General features: G+C 34.0%; 3 protein-coding genes and 2 pseudogenes across 4 annotated transcripts; 2 read left to right on the forward strand and 3 right to left on the reverse strand.

Annotated features, from left to right (window-relative positions):
- Positions 1 to 577: 577 nt before the first annotated feature.
- On the reverse strand, positions 578 to 2092 carry LOC126654075 (uncharacterized). Its single transcript, XM_050348121.2, has 2 exons — positions 1725 to 2092; positions 578 to 1251 (listed from the first exon to the last, which is right to left on the reverse strand). The coding sequence occupies exons 1-2, from the start codon at positions 1959 to 1961 to the stop codon at positions 1156 to 1158; spliced, it is 333 nt and encodes a 110-aa protein (XP_050204078.1). The 5' UTR covers positions 1962 to 2092; the 3' UTR covers positions 578 to 1155.
- Positions 2093 to 3749: 1657 nt separating this feature from the next.
- Positions 3750 to 10433, forward strand: LOC126687939 (U-box domain-containing protein 33-like; annotated as a pseudogene).
- An 867-nt stretch (positions 10434 to 11300) lies between these two features.
- LOC126686535 (U-box domain-containing protein 33-like) lies at positions 11301 to 16355 on the forward strand. Of its 2 annotated transcripts, XM_050380637.2 has the most exons (10): positions 11301 to 11680; positions 12606 to 12731; positions 12808 to 12929; positions 13018 to 13139; positions 13269 to 13373; positions 13445 to 13580; positions 13668 to 13805; positions 13882 to 14340; positions 14709 to 15455; positions 15856 to 16355. In XM_050380637.2, coding segments are annotated over exons 2-10 (2022 nt in total). In that variant the 5' UTR covers positions 11301 to 11680; positions 12606 to 12730; the 3' UTR covers positions 16048 to 16355. The 2 variants fall into 2 exon arrangements, with proteins under 2 accessions (XP_050236594.1, XP_050236593.1); XM_050380636.1 differs by lacking the exon at positions 11301 to 11680 and having other exon boundaries at positions 12569 to 12731.
- A 1061-nt stretch (positions 16356 to 17416) lies between these two features.
- Positions 17417 to 22071, reverse strand: LOC126686536 (U-box domain-containing protein 33-like). Its single transcript, XM_050380638.2, has 7 exons — positions 21695 to 22071; positions 19864 to 19985; positions 19677 to 19781; positions 19336 to 19435; positions 19113 to 19253; positions 18599 to 19024; positions 17417 to 18388 (listed from the first exon to the last, which is right to left on the reverse strand). The coding sequence occupies exons 1-7, from the start codon at positions 21917 to 21919 to the stop codon at positions 17726 to 17728; spliced, it is 1782 nt and encodes a 593-aa protein (XP_050236595.1). The 5' UTR covers positions 21920 to 22071; the 3' UTR covers positions 17417 to 17725.
- A 482-nt stretch (positions 22072 to 22553) lies between these two features.
- Positions 22554 to 24734, reverse strand: LOC126687941 (U-box domain-containing protein 33-like; annotated as a pseudogene).
- Between the last annotated feature and the right edge of the window lie 4 nt (positions 24735 to 24738).

Here is a 24738-nt window from a genome sequence, read left to right on the forward strand (position 1 = left end):
ATGGCTGTAGTGCCATTTGGCATTTTCTCAAAGGGTTCTATTAATTTTGCTTTTTTGTTAATTTGACAAGGTTATATTTAAAATTTTATCTGTAATTTTATATATCTTGCTATTATTTTAAATTTTTAAACTTTTTTAAACGTTTTAAAATTATGTGTTAATTAACTACTAATGTCACTTCAAATTTGTTCGAGCGTTGTTAACTCTAATCAAATTTTTTAAAAACTCAACTTTGATTTACTTTTAATTTCAGCTTTTAAATAAAGTCATTTATCCAATTTAATAATATATTCATATAAAAAAGTCAACTTTGTTTGATTTTTTTTAGTTTTAATCAAAATTAATTTATAAATTAAAAAGTGTATCAAAATTAGGACACATTTGATAAAACTAAAAAAATTGATAAAAAAATTTATTCTATCAATAGATCATTAAATTGAAATGTGATTATTGAAAATAAACTAAAATTAACAATTAATTTTTTTTTGGGCTATAATTGATTGCATCCACAGAAACTTGATTTTTTTATCGAGGTATTCTTATTTTTACATTTATAAAGAAAAAACCTCATTGTTGTAAAATTTGTTTAATAATTTCTTTGTATTCTAAAAAATTTGTCACTTCTTTTCATAATCTATAACATACTGTTTCACATGTGTGGTTTCTCCTTCCGTTGCCAAGTTTTTCAGGCATTCGGCCACGTTTAAAAGAAATTAAAGTTGATGACTGGTGACCAACTCCGGAAATTAGTTAACAAAGGGCAAGAGCGTGGGATAGTATTCTATTTCATTTCCAAAGGTTACCGGCAACTGTCTAAGCAGGTTAAAATGCTCCGTATATACCGTACGGATAAGACGGCGGGATTTATAGTTGCTAACTTAAATCCGGTGGAATAAAGACTACCTGAGCCTCTCAAAATGCCGCACTTCTATTGGCTCAAATCAGAATGTTAAATGTTAAAGTCAAATGTCAACTCTGAGCTTCCATTAATTCTGCATCACGACCAAATAAAAAAGTGAAACGTGGCGTGAGAGCAGTGGAACATGTCTTACAGGAGTACTATAGTTTCGTTGATGATACGGCTTAACCTTTAAAAGGGGGACCTCCACATGGATAAAATGTCTGGTCAGCTACTTGCAAACAATCCAGACGTACTCACACGTGTGGATTTTTTGTTGGTTTGATTTGAGATAATGGGCCCTTTGAAAACTTTAGCTGGGCAAGTTTCACATGGGCTCCGCTCCTGACCATCTGAAATTAGAAAGATAAAGGAGTTTTTTTTACAAATACCAAAAAAATAAAAATATTTACAAAAAAGCGACATACATTTTTTCTTAACAGAAATACAAAAAAATAAATGTAAAAATAAATTTTTTTAAAAAATAATTACAAAAATATATTTTTTATATAAAATTCGATTTTTCCAGATTTTATATATGTTGGGTATATAATACGTGTATAATATGTATATAATTCATTAATTTTGTATATAACCCGTATTTAAAAAAAAAAATCAGATCTGAGAATGAAAATATCAAATCTGAAAAACGGAGAAGATAAAGATGAAGCCAAACTGAAAATCAAAAAACAAACTGAATAGATCTATACATACAACAATAAATTCTAAATCTATACACACAAATCATAGATCGATACACACAAGTCATAGATCTACACATATAAATATTAGATCTATACATATAAGTAAAATTTTAAAATATTACACTCAAATAGCAGCGGAGTGGAGGAGATAGCAGCGACGGCGTGGTCGTGGAGGGGCAGTAGCGGCGGCTTGAGCGAGAGGGAACAACGGCGGCGGCGTGGACGTGGAGGGTACAGCGGCGGCGGCGTGGACGTGGAGGCACATCAGCGGCGGCGTGGAGGGGACGAGCGGCGGCGGCGGTAGAAGAATGGTTGTTGTGTGCTTTGAAAAATGAAGTTTGATGATAGGTGGTGGACATTAATGGAAGAAGAAAAGAAAAAAAGAAATTAGGGTTTTTAAGAACAAAGAAGAGAGTATGTATTTTTGGTAATAAAAAAAATAAGGTGGTATATTTAGAAATATGGAAAACACTCTTATAAAGAGAAAGTATAAAATAGCATGTTTGTAAATATTTCACCTTATAATGGTATATAGTGTAAATATTTTAAGATAAAATTATAAAAATGATTTAAAACAGATTAAATTTCTAAATATGTTTTTTAATAAATAAAAATTTACGATCTATATAAATCTATATGTATGAGTCATTTATCTTTGAGGTATTAAATATTTTTTTTACAAAAAAAAAGTGTGAACAATAAAATTTAATTGTTTTTTTTAATTTTAAAGATGATTTGTTTGAACATAAACATATTTAAAAATTGTATAGTTTTTTTATTAGTTTTGTGGGTTTTCGATTAGAAAAGGAAAAACATACAAAAATTCACAATAAATAAATAAAAAATGACAACAAAAACTGGTTTTAAAATTTCTTTTGTTTTTTAAAAGTTAAGAATGAAAATGAGATCATGGTAATTATTTAATTCTTCTCTTTCTTTTGGAAATGTATTTTTACTTTTATGAAATTAAAATCAAATTTTCGTCAAACATATTTATCAAAAAATATTATATACAACTATAAAAATATTTTAATAAATAAATAATGTTTTTATCTATTTATTAAAAAATTAATATATTTTTAATAAATAAAATTATTGTTTATACACATATGTATAGTTTATTATACAGTAATTTAATAATATTTCACTTAAAAATGATTAATTTTATATTATGTATTAATAATAAATGTAAAAATAATTAACTTCTATTTTTATTCCAAAACTATTTTATTAAATCAAATAATAAAAAATAAGTTTTTCTTTCTCATTTCCATTATCATGTCAACTTTTAACATTCAACAAGACAAATTCTACAAATTTTCATATAGATTAAAAAAAACAGAAATTGTCTTCAACATTATAAAATGTGGGAAGTTGTACACCAATTAAGTGAAAAATAATTAGTTAAATAGACAAATGGTTTACGACTCAACCAGAGCATTTGATGATTAGGCGGACCATAACACATAGTACAATATTAAACTCCCATGTGAGGTATATAGTAACAAATACTGATAAATGACTTGTACTACTATCATTACAATGTTCTATTTTTAATAATTCTGTTTTAAAAACATAAATCTGTATAAATCTGGTTAGGTTTTATTTTGAAGGAAAAAAAACTCAGTTTTGTTCCATTTTGGTAAATAATGAAAAAAAATTAAAATTTCAGTTTAATTTGGTTCGGTTAACTAGACGCATACTTATTTAGAACGTGAAGATATGAATACTTTTATGGCAAAATTTCAAATCACATACCAAGAATCAAGCAAGCAATTGCTGCTCGTTTTATACCAACTTTTAATCAATGTCGCGGCTAAATCATGCAATAATAAAGTTTGCCATAATCTAATGAACAAATTGTTTAGAAATTGATTTGATGAGAACTTCAACGACATGCCGGGCCAAAATTTAACTTTCAAAAGGAGAAGAAAAGATGTTCAAAAGTGAGATATGATCACAAAATTGACGTGCTACACATATATTAAACTCCCATTTGAATTGAGTTATACATTTCTTTAATTTGACTGCATTTGAGTTATACATTAAAAACTAAATACTATTAAATGGTTAGTACTCTCATTTTCTTAGAAATGTTCAAGACAAAACGATTCCAATTTCCGCGACTTTGCTTGCTCTTGACTTCTGATAAAACTAATTAACAAATTTCTATGAATTTTTTTCTCAAAGGCCTTATATTAATATAAGCAAAGCAACTGTGTTCTTAAGCTATACTTTCTAATGGCAGCAACTGATGATACAGTATATGTTGCTGTGGGAAAAGATGTTGAAGAAAGCAAGCAAACTCTGTTGTGGGTGTTGCGGAAGCTCAATCGATTACGCTAGCGAATCACGTATTGTGCTAAATAATTATATCGGAAAATTCCCAGGAAAGAATGGTGGGTCACAGGCGGACCACTTAAGTACCAAACTCCTTAGACAGAATTTCACACGATATAAATAACTTCACAATATATAACTCTAACTAGCCTGAGCGTTAGCTAATAAATAAACAATAAAGAGAACACCAACCTTTTAACGAGGTTCAGCCAGAAATGACCGGCTTACATCCTCGGGCACTGCCCAAAATACTCCACTAATTGTTTGTAACAAAATACAAACTCGAGAGAGAACCAACTAAACCTTAGGAGTTAATAAGGCTTGTTGTGGGATGAGTTTCAATGGGTAGAGGAGACTCTCTTTTATAGGCTAAGGAAGTCCTCACCCTTCCACTCCTAAGCAATGTGGAATTTCTACACTATATGTATATAGCTCAACAATTACAAGTCCCTTTTCTAAACAATGTGGGACAAGTCTAAAATGAGCCATATCCAACAAATCTCCACCTTGGCGAATTTTCTCTCTACCATCTCGGACTATCTTCAATAGTACCTTCAACTGCGCTTCAAAAGCGCCAACTCTCAACTGTAACAGTCAAGTACCAATGTGGGATGATCCCACTTCAACGCTCTCCCTCACGCATAGCATGACCGAGCAGAGCAACCAATCCCCCCTCACGCATCGCGTGGGCCGGGCCACATTCAAATCTCAAATATTGAGAACACTAATCAAATTCAAACAATGTTTGAACTTGACTGCTTTCACAATTTTTGTCATCATATGAGCAGGAGTTTCCATGGTCAAAATCTTCCGAAGTAGGACTCCACCTTCTTCAATAACCTCTGGCACCAAATGATATCGAACATCAATGTGCTTCGTCCTTGCATGATGAACTTGGTCCTTCTCTTCAATTTCCAATTCACCAAACAACCCATGAAGCCAAATTGCTTCCTTAACAGCTTCTGCACTTGCCATGTACTCTACCTCTATGGTAGACAAAGCAACTATTGGCTGCAAGGTAGACTTCCAACTAAACGACGCCTTTGCTAGTGTAAACACATAGCCCATAGTCGATCGCCGTTTATCAACGTAGTCCGAATCATTGTACCCAACTACATATTGACCATCTTTCTTGTCCTGCCCAAATATTAGACCAATATCCACAGTATTCAAAGTATACTGTAGAATCCAATTTTCATCTCCAGCCACCTTGAGTCCATCTGGCTGAGTCGAATTGATTTCCCCATCCAAGAATCCATGTAAAAACATTGTTTTTACGTCCAATTGAACTAGTTCCATATTCAAATTTGCTACTAAGGCCAACAAAATTCTAATGGAAGAATGTTTAACAACTCGAGAGATAGCCTCAATTCCTTCCGTCCAAACGTAGCTTTTAGCTACCAACTTTGCCTTATAGCCAATATCATTCTTGTTCGGAAATCCTTCTTCATATATCCAATTACAGGGACGTAGTCCCTCCAATAATCCTTGAGTTGCAAGAACCGTCAAGAATTTTCCACCATCATGCCCCAAACGCCGATGCCAAAGACTGATTTCTTCTAGCCCATTGTCATCACTAGAAGCAACTATAGCTGACCTAATAATTGCATTACCCTGATAGTAATACAAGTTATTGTTCTTTCGAATTCCTTTCATGACAACCTGTGCACCTGAGAATACCTTCATAACTCCATTTACTGCAGTCACAACAAAGCCCTTTGATTCTAGGACTCCTACAGAAATGAGCTTCTTCGTCAAACTCGGTACATAGCGAACATCTTTCAGAATCCTTATTGACCCATCATGGTTCCTCAAGTGAATTGAACCAATTCCTTTTGTCAAACAAGGATTGCCACTTGCTGTGTAAACAACTCCACCTTCTAGCTCTTTGAAGTCAACAAACAATTCCCGATTGGGACACATATGATGACAACAACCCGAATCTAGAAGCCATGCAGTAGGAGTATTTACCGATGACACAACAACTAATGAAAGATTTGAATCTTCGTCGTCACACTCAGCTACATTCGAAGCAAACTCAGCTTTTTCTTTATCAGTCTTGCCTTTATTCTTCAATTTGGGACAATCCCTTTTCCAATGCCCTTTCTCTCGACAAAAGGCACATTCATCTTTTTCTAGTCGGGATTTTGATCTCCCTTCCTTCCCAATTGTTTGGCTTTTCAAACGGCCTCTAACAATTAAAGCTTCTGCTGCACTACTAGTATTTTCTTTCTTATCTTTTCTTCTCAATTCATAACTATATAATGCAGCGCAAACTTCGCTAAGAGACACACCAACCTTCCCATGAAGTAGAGTAGTTTCAAGAAACTCAAACTCTTCAGGAAGTGATCCCAACAACATCAAAGCCAAATCTTCATCATCAAACGTCACATCCAAATTCAACAAATCGGCTACTAATTGGTTGAAATTTATGATGTGCTCATTCATAGTAGTACCTGGGAGATACGTGAACCGAAACAGCCTTTTCCTCATGTGAAGCTTATTCTGACTGTTCTTTTTCAAGAATTTCTCCTCCAATGCTTTCCACAAACTACTTGCAGATGTTTCCTTTGAGAAAGGATATTTCTGCTCTCTGGAAAGACATGACCGAATGGTACCACATGCTAAACGATTGATGCTACTCCATTCTCTCTCATCAACATCTGCTGGTTTCTCTTTTTCAATAGCGACATCTAGACCTTGCTGAAATAAAGCGTCTAGAAGCTCACTTTGCCACATGCCGAAATGTCCTGTACCATCAAAAATCTCCACCGCAATTCTTGCATTTGACATTGCCATTCTTCCCGAAGAAGAAGCTATCAACGTGGATAGACTTTTGCTTTCAGACATTTCTGCTCCAACTTTTATTTAATAGCTAACCGATATGCCAAGGATAGAACCTTAGCTCTGATACCAATTGTTGCGGAAGCTCAATCGATTACGCTAGCGAATCACGTATTGTGCTAAATAATTATATCGGAAAATTCCCAGGAAAGAATGGTGGGTCACAGGCGGACCACTTAAGTACCAAACTCCTTAGACAGAATTTCACACGATATAAATAACTTCACAATATATAACTCTAACTAGCCTGAGCGTTAGCTAATAAATAAACAATAAAGAGAACACCAACCTTTTAACGAGGTTCAGCCAGAAATGACCGGCTTACATCCTCGGGCACTGCCCAAAATACTCCACTAATTGTTTGTAACAAAATACAAACTCGAGAGAGAACCAACTAAGCCTTAGGAGTTAATAAGGCTTGTTGTGGGATGAGTTTCAATGGGTAGAGGAGACTCTCTTTTATAGGCTAAGGAAGTCCTCACCCTTCCACTCCTAAGCAATGTGGGATTTCTACACTATATGTATATAGCTCAACAATTACAAGTCCCTTTTCTAAACAATGTGGGACAAGTCTAAAATGAGCCATATCCAACAGTGGGCTATAGACAATTTTCAGTTCAAGAAAATCTGTCTTCTTTATATTCATCAACCTGACAATTTCATCTCATTCAGTAAGTCCTTGTTAAATTTGGTTAAGTTTGCTAGAATCAAGAAGGTTTACAATTTGTGCATGAGTTTTTCAATTTGGATTGCAGGTGATGTGAATTTCCCAGTTAACATAATACAAGAACTGGAAACAAAGATTATGCACAAGATCCTGAATGATTACCTTCTCATTTGTCGCCAGGCAGCGGTATGTTTCTTCTTCATATTTTATCTTTTCGTGTTTTCTTCAGGATCTAGAAATGAGCCTAACACTGATGTCTTTTTATAAACTTGAATGGATTTGTTGTAAAGATTGATGCAGACAAGATATACATCGAGATGGATGACATTGGAAGCGGAATTATAAAGCTTATATACCAACATGACATCAAGAAGCTTGTCATGGGAGCTGCAGCAGATAAACACTATTCAGAGTACAGCCTACTTTTTTCTCCAGATTGCAGCAGGAGTTATTTTTTTTTTTGGTTTTGAATTGCGCACACAACTTGTGAAATTGCAGGGGAATGAAGGATCTCAGGTCCAGTAAGGCCAAATATATCCAACAACGCTTGCCTCGTTCCTGTAAGGTCTGGTTTATCTGCGACAAACGTCTTATTCTGACAAGGTACTCTTAATAGATTCAATTTTTCATATCAAAACATAGGTTCTGCTAGAACATTTACACAAGCATATATTGAAGTTTATAGGAAGGCTATTCTTTTCAGGGAGAGTGAGTCTTCAGGTTCGTCTACTGAATCCCTTGGAGATTCAGCTTCTGCCGTAGTGCAGAGAATTGAGGGCAGTAAACTCGAGTAACAACTATGCAAAGTGACTGAATCAAAAACTGTAATGTTGCTCTCATGCTCAATGCTAATTTAATTTATCAAACAGCACATTAAGGTCGTAAATTGTCTGATTGGCAGGAAGAAAATAGCATCTATTTGCTCTATAGCCAACTGGAACAAGCCCTGGTAGAGGTTGAAAAGCATAAACGAAAAGCATTGGAAGCTGAGAAGGCTTCCACTAAGGCCCATTGTCAGGTATGATCTCTCAGCTCACACTTGAAAAGAAACTTGAATACATTTGTGCAAATCAGTAATGTGGTTATCATCTTACAGGTGAAAGCATTAGAAAGCTTGTACGCTCAAGAATTCAAACGCAGGATAGAATGTGAAGAAGCGCTAGCAAAAGAGAAGGAATTAGGGCTCCAAAGAACGAAGAACCAACTAGAAGAAGCGCAAGTGATAGCCTTGGGTCAAAGACTTTTCCATCAGGTTCAAGTTTCGGACTTGGATAAAAAGATAGCAGAGTTGCTAGCAGAGAGAGACAATCTCCAGATATTAGCTGAGCAGCTTGCAAACAAGCAAGCAGAAGATGCTTCAGATTCAGAAATACATCGGTTTCTTTCTGTCTTCTCGCTGTTGGAAATTCAGGAAGCAACTAGTGACTTCGATTTAACATTTAAAATCGGTGAAGGTGGCTACGGGAGCATTTACAAAGGATTCCTTCGCAAGACGCCAGTTGCCATTAAAGTGCTGAGTAGAGATAGCTTGCAAGGACCCTCAGAATTTACACAGGAGGTGATAATCCATTTTAGTGACTGAATTTTTTGTATTATTATATCAGCCTTTCAACTTTTAAAAAAAAGAACACTAAAAAGAAGTTCAAATATTACTAGCCTAATGCTTTTATTTTCAGGTTCGCGTATTGAGCAAAATTAGGCATCCAAATTTGGTAACACTTATTGGAGCCTGCTCAGAAGTTTGTGCTCTAATCTACGAATATGCACAAAATGGAAATCTTGAAGATCGACTACAATGCAAGAACAACACTTCCCCATTATCATGGCAAGCTCGAATTCGCATAGCTACAGAATTATGTTCTGCCCTTATATTTCTTCATTCCAGTAAACCTTACAGCATTGTACATGGCGATATAAAACCTGGAAACATCCTTCTTGACACAAACCTTACCTGTAAGCTCAGCGATTTTGGAATCTGTCGAGCACTTCCTATCAACGTGACACTGTGTCGCCAAACTGATCCGAAAGGAACTTTTCTTTACATGGATCCTCATTTCCTAACGACAGGGGAATTGACTCCAAAGTCTGATGTATACTCGTTTGGAATTATACTGCTACAATTGTTGACAGGAAGGTCAGCTCTTGGCATAATAAGGGATATTACGGAAGTTATAAGTGAGGGAAATCTGCATACTTTTTTGGATCCCTTAGCAGGTGATTTGCCGTTTGTGCAAGCTAATCAATTAGCTCGCATAGCTTCAAAATGCTGTGCGATTAACCCGGAAAGCCGACCAGATCTTGCATCAGAAGTGTGGAGGGTGCTTGAACCGATGAGAGCTTCTTGTGGAACTTCAGGATCAATGCAGTTTTTTGGATGTCAGGAAAATGAGCAGGCTCCATCATATTTCTGTTGTCCCATTTTGCAGGTAGAAATGACTAGTTACTTGTACATAAATATTAGACTTAATTACTTTAAAAATCACGAACTGGCGCGTCTTCGATAACTTTAACACGACTTTTTAATTTATTCGTGTATGTTGTTTGCAGGAAGTGATGCAAGACCCTCAAATAGCAGCAGATGGATTCACATATGAAGCAGAAGCTTTGAGAGGGTGGTTAGAGAGTGGACATGATACTTCACCAATGACAAACATGCAACTTGAACACTCCCATTTCATTCCTAATCGCTCTCTTCGCTCAGCAATTCAGGAGTGGCAGCAATCTAATTCCTCTTAAATCACAACACGTTGTGTTTGGATTTTAGAATAATTATACAATGCAACGGTTGTGCCACATCATTGGTACAATAATTCAATGAGACGTTTGCCATGCATGAATATTTATTGATAAAAAATTAAGCAATAAAGAAAGATTCTCTAATCGTAGATTTTATCCATTATGTGTACATGGGGTGAACTATTATTGGCCGAGCCAAAGGTCTATTTTATTTAAGGCTTAATTGTTAAAATCATCATGAACATTTTAGTAGCTTTTATTTATATATCTATGTATAAGTTCTTTTTAGAATAATAAAATCAAATCTAAATGTGGGCTTCGTAGTTTAAAAATAAGAATAATTAATTATAATAAAATGTAAAAAAGTAATTCAATTTTTACAGTTAATAATTTACCGATTCATACGTTTATTTCTTATTCAAAGTGGTTGAATTCTATTTCTAGTTTTTAAAAAGAATTTAATTAGACAGACATTTGATTTGTTAAAATAAAAATAATATAAACTTTAGTTTAACCAATATTTATTGTTTAATTAGTGAGTTATCAATTATGTATTAACTGATTCATTTCTTATATAATTATTTAATTTCTCATTATTTATTATTCTCTTAAATTTATTAGAGTGCTAGTTTTAAAATATAATTGGAATTTAATATAAATTTAAAAGTTGGTGCTAAAGTTAAAAGACATGCAAAAATTTAAAATGATTTTTTAAATAATTTATGTTAAAATCAAAAGACGTGAAAAATTATGATTATTAAAATTTAAGCTTATATATAACATTTAAACTAGGATTTTCTCTTAATAAAATATTAGATACCTTTTTACAGTAAAATTTTAGAATTAATTGCAAATTAAATCACAAACTTTACCTTAATATGCAATTATAACGTGAATTTTGAAATTTGTCAATTTCAGTAATCAATCTTCATTTTTTGTCAAATTGATACAACGAGTTAAAAGAATATTTCGTATTAGTTTTATAATTGGTCGGAATATTAATTTGCTAAAATTTTAAAGTTTGTATTAGAATTATAAATCAGCATAAATTTTGTGATTTAATTTGCGATTGACCTAAATTTTATGCCATGTGTTGACAGTATCATATAAATCCTCGTATAATTAAATCGTTGACCGTTACTTTCAACCCTATTTTCATTAAACTTTTTCAACATCAAACGAAAAATGTCGTGGAGAGGTCGCGGCGGCCGGAAATGGAGTCAACGAAGAGGCGGTGGCTTCAACAGTTCGCCGGACTCTGGTTTAGTAGCCAAATCTTTAATTTTCACAAGTTTCTGGATAGATTCTCTTTATTATTCATATCTTATGATTCTCAAGATAGGCTGTCAGAAATTATTGAAGATGATGATGAGGAGGAAGAGAATTATAGTGATGAAGGTGACTGTGTAATGATGATGATCGATGAATATAATCAAGATGAGGACGATTATTAATAACTAATCAGCTTTCATTTGTTAGCTAATGATTCTGGTGAGTAATTTCTTGTTTTCAACTGTGTATTTGGTACTATATTTATGTTAACTAATCTTAATTTTATTTAGATGCTTTCTCTTGTTAATAATAGTAATACTAAGTCTATCCAGAATCTCTTGAGGTTTGCTCATCATGAATTTATTCATTTTAGGAGTGTAAACGAGTTAGGTTACTCGCATGGACTCGGAAAATTCGAGCCAAGCTCGAGCTTCATCACAAGCCGAGCTCCAGTATCAATTAAGAAGGCTTGTAAATATGCCTCATACACATAAATTAATAATTTATTTTCTTATTATATTGACTTTTTATATCTTTGAATTTAAGTTTGTAATCAGTTTAATCGGTTATTAATTTTTTTAACAAAAAAATTGAAAATGCATCAAATATTATAATTTTTTTAATAAATATTTTATTTTATATTGAATTTGAGTCGAGCTCGAGTAACTCAGATATTGTTCAAGCTCGAGCTTCAAATTGAGCCCATTCGAGCTCGAGCTCGAGCTTGTATAACACACTCGATCACGAGCTTGGCCTAACTCGGAATCGGACTCGGCCCGTTTACACCCCTAGTTTATTTGCTTAAAATATAATCAAGATGATGAAGGTTTAATTGTCAAGTTGAAGGTTTTATTTGTCAAAAATTACAGAAATTGACTTTTATGATCTTTAGTGCCAAGTTGAAGGGGAACTTCCTATTAAATGATTAGAACTATCATTGAAAAGTTCTAAGAAAAAACCAATTCCAAATTACGCGGCTTGCTTACAATTGACTTCTGATAAAACTAATTTATAAATTGCTTATTATATTTCCTCTTAAAAGTCTTATCTTTATATAAGCGAGTCCCTTATCATGTTTGTAGCTAGGTAGTAGGTACCTGTGTTCTTTAAGTATATTTTTTAATGGATGCAAATGATGATACAGTCTATGTTGCTCTGGGAAAAGATGTTGAAGAAAGTAAGCAAACTCTGTTGTGGGCATTAGACAATTTTCAGTTCAAGAAAATCTGTGTCCTTCATGTTCATCAACCTGCTAAATTTATCCCATTGAGTAAGTCCTTGGTAAGTAAGACTGACATTTCGTAAAGTTTGTGCATTTGTAAACTTGTTTAATTTTTGGATTGCAGTGGGTGTGAATTTCCCAGCTAGCAGATTAGAACAACATGAAATCAATGTATTTCAAGAACTGGAAAGGAAGATTATGCACAAAATCCTGGATGATTACCTTCTCATATGTCGTCAGGCAGAGGTATGTTTGTTCTTCAATTTTTCATGTTTTATTTTTACAGAGCTTTGAATTCCTTTTGATGCCTTTTTTACTTGAAATTGTTTTGAAGATTCACGCAAATAAGATATACATTGAGATGGATGACATTGGAAAAGGAATTATAGAGCTTATCTACCAACATGATATCAAGAAGCTTGTTATGGGAGGTGCAGCAGATAAGCATTATTCAGAGTACAGCCCGTTTTCTTTCTTTGTTGCTTATGTTTGTCTTTGATTCTTTGTCTGCATTATCTTTCATGCATTCCTTATAAAATTAAATTTCATTTTGGTTTTGAATTGCGCATACTTGTGAAATTGCAGGGGAATGAAGGATCTCAGTTCCAATAAGGCCAAATATATCAAACAACGGTTACCTCACTCCTGTCAGGCTTGGTTTACCTGCGATAGACACCTTATTCTAACAAGGTACCATTGATAAATGCCATTCTACATATCAAATGCATAGAGTCTTGGTTGATGATTGTTATTCTTTTTAGGGAGAGCGAATCTTCAGGATTATCTACTGAATTTGGAGATTCAGCTTCTGCCACAGAGCAGGACATTGATGACAATGAACTTGCATTAGAACTATGCGAAGTGCCTGAATCAGAGGAAGATCTTTTGAGTGCAATGGTACTGAACATCAGAAACGTATCACTGCACATGATCTCAATATTAATTCGATTAATCAAACAAAGTCATAAATTGTCTGGTTGACAGGAAGGAAGTAGCATAGATTTGCTTTATAGTCAACTAGAGCAAGCATTGGTAGAGGTTGAAAACCATAAACGAGAAGCATTTGAAGAATCACTCCGACGCATTGAAGCTGAGAAGACTTCTATTAAGACTCTTTGTCGGGTAAGATTTGCCGACTCAGAGAACAAAAAGAATTAACACATTTGTGCAAATTAGTAATCTGATTATCATCTTACAGGCTAAAGCATTAGAAAACTTGTACACTAAGGAATTGAAAGGCAGGAAAGAATTCGAAGAAGCACTAGACAAAGAAAAGGAATGGAGGCAAAAAATGAAGAACCAACTAGAAGAAGCACAAGTGATAGCCTTGGATCAAAGAATGTTACATCATGTCCAAATTGCCGACTTAGATAATAAGATAAAAGAGTTGCTAGCAGAGAAAGACGAATTCCAGAGTTTAGCTGAGCAGCTTGCAAAAAAGCAAGCAGAAGATGTTTCAAATTCAGAAATGCATCAGTTTCTTTCTGTTTTCTCTTTGTCAGAAATTCAGGAAGCAACCCGGAATTTCGATTTAGCATTTAAAATTGGTGAAGGGGGCTACGGTAACATTTATAAAGGCTTCCTTCGCAAAACGCCGGTTGCCATTAAAGTCCTGAATAGAGAGAGCTTGCAAGGACCCTCAGAATTTACGCAAGAGGTGAGAATTCATTTTACTTCAAATTATTAAAGTGCCTGATTTTTTTTTTAAAATTAGTATTGTTTCGACTTTAAAAGATAAATGAAATACCTACTTTTAGCCATTTTTTGATCACGAATATGCTAAATGGAACCGAGTCTCTATTTTGCTCAAGTTATTCGATAATATTAGGAAACAAATGATAGTAGTTTGTGTAGATAATAATTTTCCTATTTGGAATTAGAAAAAAAAAATCATATTAGAAAATTTAAAACTTGTGTTTGTTCTTATTAGTAGTTTGTTGATCGAAAAATTGCGAACACTAATTTTTACATTGTTAAAAAGTTGAAAAATAAATTTAAACTCATAATGATGTAATGTTTTTTCAGGTTCGTGTATTGAGCAAAATTAGGCATCCGAACTTAGTAACACTTATCGGAGCCTGCTCAGATGTCTATGCTCTAATCTATGAATATGCGCCGAATGGAAATCTTGAAGATCGGCTTCAATGCAAGAATAACACTTCCCCATTGTCATGGCAAGCTCGAATTCATATAGCTACTGAATTATGCTCTGCCCTTATATTTCTTCATTCCAGTAAACCTTACAGCATTGTACATGGAGATATAAAACCTGGAAACGTCCTTCTTGATGCTAACTTTTCCTGTAAACTCAGCGATTTTGGAATCTGTCGAGCACTTTCGATAGACGTGACATTGTGTCACCAAACTAGTCCAAAAGGAACTTTTCTTTACCTGGATCCTCATTTCCTATCTACAGGGGAATTAACTCCAAAATCAGATGTGTATTCGTTTGGAATTATATTGCTACAATTGTTAACAGGAAGGTCAGCCCTTGGCATAATAAGAGAAATCAGGAATGTTATAGACGATGGCAATTTGCAAACTTATTTGGATCCCTCAGCAGGTGATTGGCCGTTTGTTCAAGCTAAACAACTAGCTCGAATAGCTTTAAAATGCTGTGCGATTAAACCAAGAAACCGACCAGATCTTGCATCAGAAGTGTGGAGGGTGCTAGAACCAATGAGAGCTTTCTGTGGAACCTCGGGATTAGTGCAGCTTGGATGTCAGGAAAATCAGCAGCCTCCATCATATTTCTGCTGTCCCATTTTGCAGGTAGGTCAAAATTACAGTTTTTCTCCTTAAATTCTTTTATTTTATTTTTCTTTTATGATTTTTGGAGGTATCACATAACACACATTACCTTATAAGAGTGAAGAAATTTCAGTCACTTTTATCAGGCATCAAACAAATACTCTTATAGGAGGGCTTCTGTTAAATAAAATTCAATTCTCAGAAAATCAAAGAACTTTCTAAATTTCGAGTGAAGGAATAATAATTTTGAGGTAATCTTAGAGGTGATAGCAATTTTGTCTAAATACCACATGATTGAGCCATTTATTTGTGTATGTTGTATGCAGTAAGTGATACAATAATTTTAACTTAAACTCAGCATGATAATAATTAAAACCTAAATATTATGATTGAATAATTTATTTGTGTATGGTGTTTGCAGGAAGTGATGCAAGACCCTCAGATAGCAGCAGATGGATTCACATATGAAGCAGAAGCTTTGAAAGGATGGTTAGAGAGCGGACATGATACTTCACCAATGACAAACTTACAACTGGACCACTGTCATCTCATTCCTAATCGCTCTCTTCACTCAGCAATTCAGGAATGGCAACAATTCAAACCCTCTAACTAGCACTGATCTAGTAATTGCTAAAACCACAACACATGTTACCACTGTTTACCCTGAAAATTTACATTATTTTAGGATAATTTTTATTTTCTCTACAGTGTTAATTTTAAAGTAATTTTTATCATTTAATTAGTTTAATTTCAGTAGGAGTCATATTAGTCACTTGATAAGTGATAAACTCCTTATTTTAGAAGCAAATCACATTCGAAAGTTTAGTTAGAATATGTTTCATAATTACTGTTAGTCTCCCATAAAAAGGGAATTATTTTGTATTATGCACACCTCATATATCAACAAATTATTGATGCCTCGGTTGTTTTCTCTCAGTTTTAGTGATTAATTTATCTTACTTTAGTAAATTAATATTAATTGGATTTTCTCAAACTAAAGGATTTGTTTAGTTTAGTTGTTTGTCTTTTTTATTTGTAAGGAGGTCTGTGAATCAAGCCGCGTACTTGTTAGCTCGTGATGTTCAGTTTCTTGTTAGGTCATCGGGAGTGGTTTTCGGATTTTCTTAAATTCTTACCCATGTAACTGTTTCGTTTATCTTCAATAAAATATAATTAGTATAAACCAGTCGTCCATCCAAAGCTTTTTTTTTTCACACTGTTGAAATTGTTTTTCAGTATTAATAATTTGGGGACTGCACTGAAGACTTAGTGTAGTTACTGAAATAAATATGAGGAGAATTTTTCATGAACATAATGAAAGACTTACTAGGTGAATTGCTATTGTTATAGAATCAAGAATTAATTGTCGGTTGATTTTAATTAAAGGGCAACCTGTCAAAAATGACGATGAACAAGTCGATGATATTAGGAGGCATGGTAGATCTCCGTTCAACTAGACAGACTAGATCTAATCATCTTTTTTTTTTTTGTATAGGCCGAAACTGATATTGGGGGATGGCTGGTCTCCATCCAACTTGATAGATCAGTCGGTTTTTGCACAGACTGATAATGGTGATGGGGAAGCTAAAGACGTCGACTGTTGAGCATGCACCAATCTATTTGCGATCAAGCATGAAAAATAGGAGGAGATGTTTGATTCAGGTACTACTTGTTTTCATTTTTTACTATATTCTCGATAGAAAATTGTTTACTTTGAGATTTCGAGATTTTGGCAAGCCGCTCTATAGTAACATTGTTTACTTTGAGATTTTGGCCATCTACCTAAAACAACCACCATCTATAGTAAGATTCCTTTTTTATACAGTTTTGTTTGTACATGAGATCCTTCGGCAAAGTGTTGTGACCACTCTCTAACCACCCTGTTAAAGCCCTTGCTTAGCAAGTAAACTGTAAATCAGTCTGCTGCCACTTTAGGATTATGCATCACTTTCTGTAAACAGTGCATTGAGTTAAAACCAAACTGAATCAAATCAAACTTTTGATATTTCTTAAAATCAAACCTAAGTAAGCCAAATTTTCTAATAATGTCAAACTAAAACCAAACTAAAATTACTGATTCAATTCGGTTATTCAGCTTGGTTCCATTTTCATGCACCCTTAGTTTTAGTTTTGTGGGTGCTGGAGGAACAATGAGAAATGCTTAACAGAAAAACTGAATATTACTACACCAAACATGACTACAAGGAACAACATTCAGTTTAGTAATAAATCTAGGAAAGGCGTTTCATAGCTGTTCCTTCCACTCCTAAATTGCAGCATGACGAGTACGGTTAGTAATAGGAGTCAAGCACCTTCCACACTTCTGACACAAGATCTGCTCGGCTTATCGGGTCAATCGCACAGCATTGTAAAGCTACCCGAGCTAGTTTTTTAGCTTGCACAAATGGCCAATCACCTGCTAAGGGATCCAAAGAAGTTCTCAGTTTTCCCTCATCTATTACATTCCTGATTTCTCTTATTATACCAAGGGCTGACCTTCCTGTCAACAATTGTAGCAATATAATTCCAAATGAGTATACATCGGATTTTGGAGTTAATTCCCCTGTAGTTAGGAAATGAGGATCCATGTATATAAAAGTTCCTTTTGGGTCAGTTTGGTGACGCAATGTCACGTCTACCGAAAGTGCTCGACAGATTCCAAAATCGCTAAGTTTACAGGAAAGGTTAGAACCAAGAAGGATGTTTCCAGGTTTTATATCACCATGTACAATGCTGTAAGGTTTGCTGGAATGAAGAAATATAAGGGCAGAACATAATTCGGTAGCTATGCGAATTCGATGTTGCCATGACAGTGGGGGAGTCTTGTTCTTGCACTGTAGTCGATCTTCTAAATTTCCATTTGGTGCATACTCGTAGATTAGAGCATAGACTTCTGAGCAGGCTCCGATAAGTGTCACCAAGTTTGGATGCCTAATTTTGCTCAATACACGAACCTGGAATTAAAAGGATTTTGGTATAAGACGAAATTAAATTTTAAATTTAACTTCACATATGTCATGTATCATTTGCATACACTAGTAACACTCCTATCATAGAGAAAAGAAAATGTGGTTTTCATTTTTGTCCTTTTAAAAAACCCGTGAATGGTCGAGTGCAGAAGCATGTATTTTACATATTAAATTCCTGCTAAAACGAATTCTCACCTCCTGTGTAAATTCGGAGGGTCCTTGCAAGCTGTCTTTATTCAGCACTTTAATGGCAACTTCCGTTTTGCGAAGGTTTCCTCTGTAAATGTTACCGTATCCACCTTCACCAATTTTAAACGCTAAATCGAAGTTACGGGTTGCTTCCTTAATTTCTGACAAAGAGAAGACAGAAAGAAACTGATACATTTGTGATTCTGAAGCATCTTCTGCTTGCTTTTTTGCAAGCTTCTCAGCTAATATCTGGAGATTGTTTTTCTCTATTAGCAACCCTTTTATCTTATTATCTAAATCTGTAGCTATCGCTTGTGCTTCTTTCAGTTGGTGCTTTGTTCTTTCGAGCGTTTTCTTTTCTTTTGCTAGTGATTCTTCATATTCTTTCCCACGTTTCAATTCCTTAGTATACAAGCTTTCTAATGCTTTAGCCTGTAAGATGATTACCAAATTACTGATTTCCGCAAAATGATATTTTGGTGTATTCAATTATTTTTTCTGCGAGTCTGAGAGATCTTACCCGTAAAAAAAGAGCCTTAATAGAAGTCTTCTCAGCTTCATCGAGTCTTAGTGATTCTTCTAATGCTTCTCGTTTATGCTTTCCAACCTCTACCAGGGCAAGTTCGAGTTGACTATAGAGCAAATCGATACTACTTCCTTCCTGCCAACCAGACAGTTTATGACTGTTGTTTGATAAATTGAATAATCATTGAGAACATGTGCGGTGAAATATTTCAAACCACCTTTGAATTCAGAAGATCATTGACCTCCGTTCTCTGCTCTGAGGCAGACGGTAAATCTCCAAGAGGTTCAGTCCATAATAATTCAGCAATCTTGCTCTTGCTGAAAAGAACACCAATCATACATTGAGATTATACAGCTCAAGAGGAATGCCTATTTGGCTTGAAACGTGAAGCACAAGCCAACTTTACCCTATGCATTTTAATCAATCATGGGAGTCGAGAATCGAACTCAAAAGGTTTCAAGTGTGGCTACAACAACAGTATTATCTCTAACAGCATATGCATATGGAGCTGATGACTTTATGCATTTTGATATGTAAAATGACATTGATCAATGCTACCTTTTCACGATAAGGCGTCCATTGCAGATAAACCAGACCCGACAGGCATAAGGCATGTGTTGCTGGATATATTTGGCCTTATTGGACCTGACATCCTTCATTCCCCTGCAATTTTACAAGTTAAGTATTTGCAATTCAAAACCAAAAAGAAAATAAGGAAGAAATTCCATGACAAAGTGGGCTGTACTCTGAATAATGCTTATCTGCTGCTGCTCCCATAACAAGCTTGTTGATACTATGTTGGCATATAAGCTCTATAATACCTTTTCCAACGTCATCCCTCTTGATGCATATCTTGTTTGCAGCAATCTTCACAACAAATCCATTGAGGTTAAAATGCATCAGATTTTAGGCCCATTTTTAGTTTTAATTGTTACTTTACAAATACAAGTTCTTAGAAACTTCAAAAGCTATGTAAGAAGTGTTGTGATCGAACTGGTAAGCACAAGAGGAATCCAAACCATTCAGTATGTATATAATTGTGGATTTGATCCAACGAACAACAATATTATAAACTAAACAAATATCACAAAGGATTTAAGTTGTTCGGCCAATTAAGCTTACATCCACAAACGAATGAGTCATCCACTAATCATCAACAGAAGTATAAATTTGATAAACAAACACAAACAATAGAAATCGTCTATTTCCAATCCTATTTCCCTTTGTTTTTCGACCAAGTAAACGGCCTCTTAATTTTCTCACATCTCATACACCAAACATTCTCATTATACTTTCCTAAACCATATATCATGGTTAGGGCTATAAATATACCGAGCTGAGCCGCTCTTTGAGGTGTTCATATTCGGTTAGTTATATATATGAAGAGGTGTTCATGTTTGTTCGAGTTTCAAACAAATTGTTCATGATTGATTCATTAAAAAAAATCAGCATTTATGTTCAACTCGTGTTCATTTATTTAGTTGCTAAAAAAAAGCTCGCAAAAGAGCTCATAAACAAGCTTGCGAACACATTAAACAAGTTCATTTGCGACCTTATTCGTTTAGCAGTTAAAGAAACGAATACAAACAATTAAACATTTTTTATATCAAAACTACATAGTTTTGTTTAAAACTATGTAGTTTTAATAAATTAATATAAAATATTTGATATTTAATTAACTACGAGCTAGTTCGAGAACTTTTAATCAAGCATTTATACGAGTCTGTTTGTGAACTCCTTATCAAGCTCATATACGAGTCAGTTCACGAACTCTTAATCGAGCATATATACAAGCTTGTTTACGAATAATTAAATGATTCATATACGAGCTGTTTGTAAACATAAACGAGTCGGACACCACTATGTTCATGTGCAACTTGTTTCAATAAACAAACATAAAATCAAGTTCGAACTCTATTCAATTAGGATACGAACAATCACAAACCGAGCTCTTATTGACTAAAAGCCGAGCAACTCGGTTCGTTTACAGCCCTAATTATGGTTACACATAGTAAACAAATTGTCCATGTAGAATTAGTTATATTTCATAATTGGCTAATAACAACATAGTTATCTTAATAAAAAATACTTCACAAATAGTATACTAATTCAATTATTACTAATAAGAATAAAACATGAAAAATTGAAAAATGAAGAAGGAAGATCTGAAGCAGAAATATAGGATATTAAACACCCTATATCACTGAACTTATCTGTTATTACAGAAAGGGTACTAAACTTCATTTTGTTACAAAAAGGTCACTGAGTTATACCTTTTATTGCAACGGGAGGTCACTACGGCGGATTCGGTCAAATTTTGTTACAAAAAGGTCACTAAACTTAACGTGAATTACAAAAAGGTCACTGAGTTATATTCCTATTTGTAATTCCGGCTTGCCACATAAGCAAAAATGGTGCGTTTTAGTGTCAAAACGGTGCGTTTTATATTAGTGACATCTCGTTGTAACAAAATATATAGTTTAGTGACTTTTTTGTAACAAAATGAAGTTTAATACCCTTTCTGTAATAATAAGTAAGTTCGGTGACTTGCAGTGTTTAATATCCTAGAAATATACCTTTGCCTGGCGACATACACATATGAGAAGGTATTCATCCAGCATCATGTTTATTATTCTTCTTCTGCTTGACAAGGACTCCCTCGGTTCGACGTTTTTAGGAGGTTGATCAATATGAAGAACACAGAATTTCTTGTAACGAAAATTGTCTAATGCCCACAACAGAGTTTGCTCTCTAACATCTTTTCCCACAGCAATATACACTGTATCATCCGTTTCTGCCATGAAAAAAGTATAGCTTAAGGACACCAAAATGATAAGAGATTTGCTTTGCTTATATAAAGCTAAGACTTCTGAGAGAAAAATAATGAGCAATTTGTTAATTAGTTTTATCAAAAGTCAAGAGCAAGCAAAGCCGCGATTGGAAATGTTGTCTTGAAATTTTCAATGATACTACTAATAATCATTCAATAGTTTTCATTTAATGTATATAATTCAAATGGGAGTTTAATATATATGTCTAGCACGTCAACTTTATGACCATGTCTAACTTTCGAACATCTTCTTGGCCCATCCTGTTCTTAACATTCCATCAAATCAATTTTTATTTAATTGGTTCATAAATATGCCAAACCTCATTATTGCGAGATTTAGCGGCGACATTGATTAAAAGGTTCCTATAAAACTATCAGCAATTGCTAGCTTGATTCTGGGTATGAGGACTTAAATTGTTGCCACTCCTTACTTCAAGTGTTCAAGTTTTCAAACTCTAAGTAGGGTGCAATGAGTTAAAGCCGAACTGAATCAAATCAAAATTTGATTTTTCTCAAAATAAAATCAAACCAAAGTAAGCTGAATTTCTTTTATAATGTCAAACTAAAACCAAACTGAATTTTCGAATTCAATTTGGTTACTCAGCTTGGTTCCATTTTCCCCTAGTTATAATTATGTGGGTGCTGGAGGAACAATGAGACAAGCTTAACAGAAAAACTAAATATTACACTATCTTAGATTGAGATAGAAAAACTACTACATTTTACAGATGCTGCAGTCTATCTTGGATTGCACCAAATATGACTGCCAAATACTACATTTAGTTTCCAAATCAATCTAGAAAGGGCGTTTCATAGCTGTTCCCGCCACTCCTGAATTGCAGAATCACGAATACGGTTGGGAATAAGATTCAAGCACCTTCCACACATCTGACACAAGATATGGTTGGCTTATCTGGTCAATCGCACAGCATTTTAAAGCTATGTGAGCTAGTTGTTTAGCTTACACAAATGGCCAATCACCTGCTAAGGGATCCAAAAAAGTTTTTAGTTTTCAAAGGGCTGACCTTCCTGTAAACAATTGTAGCAATATAATTCCAAACGAGTACACATCTGATTTTGGAGTTAATTCACATGTAGTTAGGAAATGAGGATCTATGTAAAGGAAAGTTCCTTATGGATCAGTTTGGTGACGCAATGTCACATCTATTGAAAGTGCCCAACAGATTCCGAAATCGCTGAGTTTACAGGAAAGGTTAGCATCAAGAAGGATGTTTCCAGGTTTTATATCACCGTGTACAATGTTGTAAGGTTTACTGGAATGAAGAAATATAAGGGCAGAACATAATTCAGTAGCTATGCGAATTCGAGCTTGCCATGACAATGGGGAAGTTTGGTTCTTGCTTTGTAGTCGGTCTTCAAGATTTCCATTTGGTGCATATTCGTAGATTAGAGAATAAACTTCTGAGCAGGCTCCAATAAGTGTTACCAAGTTTGGATGCCTAATTTTGCTCAGTACACGAAGCTGAAAACAAAAATTACATCAGTATAGCATCTGAATTTTTTTTTATCTGATAAATAAATTTATCTATCAAGAATGTAAGCGTGTTTGCCAAATATACTATGATCTTTAGATATCATCATTTTGGTTCATTATTTATTTGATCTTTGCCATCTACATCCACAATTAACATATAGCAATAGACTAATGAGTTTTAAGCTTGAATGGTATAGCATTAGGCAGCATTTGCTAGGTCATGGGTTCAATTTCTACAAACGCTTTCCTTCCCCTAATTATCCAAAAAAAAAAAAAGTACGGCAATGTTATACGTAGATATGTATAAAATTTATCCTACTTTTTTTTCCACTTAAAATTTATCCTACTTGGTCTATACAATATTATGCCACGTCAACTGCAAACAAGTGGGTATATATATTTGGCAAAAATAAAAAAAATAGGAAACCGAACTTACAAAATTTAAAGATTATGATATATTTTACCAAAGGGTTACAGCTCTTAAATTGCCTTGTTATCTTAGATATTGCAATTTAAAAAAAATATTTCAACTTCTTAAAATGAATCAAATGAGTGTCTTTTGTGATTTTTTGATAACCATATAAATAATTTAAAAACAAAGTTCAAATTTTCTAAAATGATTTATCATTATAATTACATATACGTAAATTTATTATTTGCACAAATTAGGCTAATAAGCTGAAAAACTACTGATCTTTCTTTTGGTTTGCAATTGCACCTCTTGTCAATTTTATTTTATTTTGGATTTTTGACTCTCAAATTTAGAGATGTCAACATGCAATCAAACACACACAACAAAGATATAAACAATTAAAATAGTGCTTATACGGCTCTATCACTCAAAAATTAGTGTGTCCTGCTAGCAAGTTCACCAATTCAACATCATATCAATAATCGCAAAAAAATTCAAAGGTTGACAATCATACCAAAAGTCAAACAATCAACGCAAGAATCAATTAATGGTCAGTATGTGTTTCGTCCTAATCAACCAAAAACATGTTCTGAAGGCATTACATTTTCACAACATGCATTGTTCATTTGTTTTTAATACGTTCAAACATTCAAACATTCCATACACATGTCACAAAAACAACCAACTATTAACAACACAAAAAGTTCCAACATCCTACAACAAAAGCATAAAAACAACAAGAAAGTCCTAGAAAGCATATAAAACCTACACTACACAAGTAATTCCACCTTCGCACGAAAACTTGGCATTGTCCTCAATGCAACCAAATAAAGCAATTAAAAATAGGCAAGTAAACGTGCAAGGGATAGAAAAACTCATTGGC

Source organism: Mercurialis annua, linkage group LG6 (genome assembly GCF_937616625.2).
Source record: "Mercurialis annua linkage group LG6, ddMerAnnu1.2, whole genome shotgun sequence".
NCBI lineage: Eukaryota > Viridiplantae > Streptophyta > Magnoliopsida > Malpighiales > Euphorbiaceae > Mercurialis > Mercurialis annua.

What these genes read in the sequence shown, in the direction of transcription:
- LOC126654075 (XM_050348121.2), bottom strand. Translation starts at nt 1,961, where the DNA reads ATGTCCACCACCTATCATCAAACTTCATTTTTCAAAGCACACAACAAC. An exon ending in CACTCCGCTGCTATTTGAGT is followed by an intron (nt 1,252 to 1,724) that starts GTAATATTTTAA and finishes TTCTAATTTCAG; the next exon opens with ATGGTCAGGAGCGGAGCCCA.
- LOC126686535 (XM_050380636.1), top strand. Translation starts at nt 12,584, where the DNA reads ATGGATGCAAATGATGATACAGTCTATGTTGCTCTGGGAAAAGATGTT. An exon ending in TGCTAAATTTATCCCATTGA is followed by an intron (nt 12,732 to 12,807) that starts GTAAGTCCTTGG and finishes TTTGGATTGCAG; the next exon opens with TGGGTGTGAATTTCCCAGCT. An exon ending in GCAGATAAGCATTATTCAGA is followed by an intron (nt 13,140 to 13,268) that starts GTACAGCCCGTT and finishes GTGAAATTGCAG; the next exon opens with GGGAATGAAGGATCTCAGTT.
- LOC126686536 (XM_050380638.2), bottom strand. Translation starts at nt 21,919, where the DNA reads ATGGCAGAAACGGATGATACAGTGTATATTGCTGTGGGAAAAGATGTT. An exon ending in ATGATCTTCTGAATTCAAAG is followed by an intron (nt 19,254 to 19,335) that starts GTGGTTTGAAAT and finishes TCTGGTTGGCAG; the next exon opens with GAAGGAAGTAGTATCGATTT. An exon ending in TTAAGGCTCTTTTTTTACGG is followed by an intron (nt 19,025 to 19,112) that starts GTAAGATCTCTC and finishes ATCATCTTACAG; the next exon opens with GCTAAAGCATTAGAAAGCTT.